This window comes from Penaeus monodon, chromosome 2 (assembly GCF_015228065.2).
Source record: "Penaeus monodon isolate SGIC_2016 chromosome 2, NSTDA_Pmon_1, whole genome shotgun sequence".
In the NCBI taxonomy this organism is placed as follows: Eukaryota; Metazoa; Arthropoda; class Malacostraca; order Decapoda; family Penaeidae; genus Penaeus; species Penaeus monodon.
The window spans coordinates 32,383,963-32,386,462 of NC_051387.1; the positions used below are offsets into that span (position 1 = coordinate 32,383,963).

Below are 2,500 nucleotides of genomic sequence, written 5' to 3' on the forward strand. Positions count from 1 at the left end.
GCCACAGATCGCCTCATGAAGGAGCTCAGGGATATATACCGCTCAGATAGCTTCAAAAAAGGTAAGATCCCCCCTCCCCCCAAAGGACCGTAAACAGTAGTTTAATTTAGATGTATATTCTTTTAAATCTTTTAGATAGTACTGTTCTTAGTTATTCTGCCATATTTGATGTTGATATTTACAGAAATGCATGTCAGTACCTGCTTTCTTGGTTGAAAGAGCAGAGCATTTTCTCCATTTTTTATGCATTTTCCCCAGTTGCATGTTGTTAATGTAGGTATGATTGGATTTTAAATAAATAAACAACTAGTTTGCCTCTGGTTAATGATTAAAAAGATAAAATGGTCCTTTCAGGAGTATACAGTGTGGAGTTAGTAAATGACAGTCTTTATGAATGGAATGTCAAACTTCTGATAGTGGACTCCGATTCACCACTCCACAATGACCTGGTGCTGCTCAAGGAGAAGGAGGGAACAGACCACATACTATTCAACTTCCATTTTAAGGTGAGGTAGTTAGTGTTTCTTTTTAAACATAAGTGAAAATATACACTGGTGGTGTATATTGATACAGGTGTTTATGTAGTACTACACTTGGTTTTTTAAAGAAAAATAATCTTTGTATTCACTCACTCACTCACACACGCACACGCCCACGCACACGCCCACCCACACACGCAACATATATTCATGTACATTCACATTCACGCACGTTCACACTTACACACATTCACACTCACACAATCACACACACACAATCACTGGCATTTACAGTATATATGATATCTACGTGTAGAGACAGTATTAGAGTATTTGGATATCTTTCAGGAGATGTACCCCTTTGAGCCTCCATTTGTGCGGGTTGTTCATCCGGTGATTAGTGGGGGCTACGTGCTGGTTGGTGGTGCCATTTGTATGGAGCTTCTCACCAAGCAGGTAAGCTGGTCATGCTGTTTCTGTTGCAGTTGAATTTGAACATTGTTGAGAAATTAGATCATTAGCAGTATTGAAATAATTTTTAAAGAATGTACAGTGTAATATATGGTAAAATTATGGATATTATTTTGTCTTGTGGTTGTTGCAGGGATGGAGTTCAGCGTACACAATTGAGGCCGTTATCATGCAAATAGCCGCAACATTGGTTAAGGGTAAAGCAAGAATCCAATTTGGGGCAAATAAAGCTGGCAAAGTTAGCGTAAGTATCCCAGTAAGTATCTCAAGTCTGCTCATGTGACAGAAAAGGTAAAAGTTTTTGTTTTAGAACAGAAGTACTTTGTTTAGTATTTCATGATACTATATTATAAACATCAAAGCATATTACCATACATTTCTGATATTCAGTCTTCACAGGTATATTTGGTTCTTGAGTAAAGAGTATTATTAACTCATCTTTCTATATATTTGTCTTTTCTTAATTGAAATCAAATAATACCAAGTAAAATTCTTTGATCCATATTTATTTGTGAGATGAAGTCTTGACTAATTTCCCTGTAGTTTTTTATTTTATAGAAGAGCTATATACCTTCTCAGAAGAGAAAGGAGAGTAGATGTAGCTGAATATATTTATAACATTTTCATACTGGTATGCAACCTCATTATGTTATATATAAAAAAAGTAAATAGAGGCTTATGTGAAAACTGTGATAATTGTGGATATTGTTGTCTTGATTTTTGTTCATGACAATTTGTTTTGCAATATTTATACTGTGTGTGCAGTACCTTTTGTGCATGTATTGTTAAATAGACAGCAAACAATTTAGAAGGAGGAAAAAATGGAGTGAATTGTAATGAAATGAGAGGTGAGTTGGAAAACTGTATGAGAAAGTAAGTTGACCCACACAAGACAACAGTTTCACTACACATCGAGCTGTGATATTTAACCAGTGGGCCCAGTTAATGTCTAGAATTTCATTTAAAAGAAATGATAAGATTCCAAAATAGTTTCCTTCATAATTCTTTCAACCTTAAAAATGTAGGCTGTGAGTCTCCTGTTGAATAACCAGTTGGTGGCATATACATGCTGTATCAACTTTTTTATGATAATGATGATAATGATAGTGATTATTACGAGAATAGTAATTGTGGTAATAATAATGACAGTAGTGATAATTACTATGATATAATGATAGTAGGTATTATTATTATTATTATTATTATTATTATTACTATTACTATATTATTATTAATATTGTAATTGTAATTGTAATTAAAATTATAATTATCATCATTATCGTTGTTAGATACTGTTGTTATTATTATTATTCTAACTGTTATTTTTTAATATATTTTTAAATCATATTATTGTTTATTACTAATATTGTTATTTGACATAATTGATATTATTTGGTGTTATTTATTATTTATATTGTGTATTTATTGTTCTTTATAATGATAATGATAGTGATAGGAATAGTAATAGTTCTAGTGATAATAATGATAATGATGAGGATAGTAATGATAATAATAATGATGGTGATGTGATGATACTGCTAATCATAAAG

The 2,500-nt window shown here is 32.1% G+C and overlaps 1 protein-coding gene across 4 annotated transcripts in view; it reads left to right on the forward strand.

Moving 5' to 3' along the window:
- The window catches only part of LOC119582317 (ubiquitin-conjugating enzyme E2 Q2-like), an 80,501-nt gene that overhangs the window by 68,925 nt on the left and 9,076 nt on the right, over positions 1–2,500 (forward strand). The window contains exons 4-7 of one of the 4 annotated variants that reach the window (XM_037930535.1): positions 1–61; positions 355–506; positions 828–935; positions 1,084–1,206. The exon at positions 1–61 is cut by the window's left edge and continues 204 nt beyond it. In XM_037930535.1, coding sequence (XP_037786463.1) covers positions 1–61; positions 355–506; positions 828–935; positions 1,084–1,206 — 444 coding nt within the window. The remainder of the gene's footprint in view (positions 62–354; positions 507–827; positions 936–1,083; positions 1,207–2,500) is intronic. The other 3 variants (XM_037930549.1, XM_037930541.1, XM_037930557.1) reach the window with 3 other exon arrangements.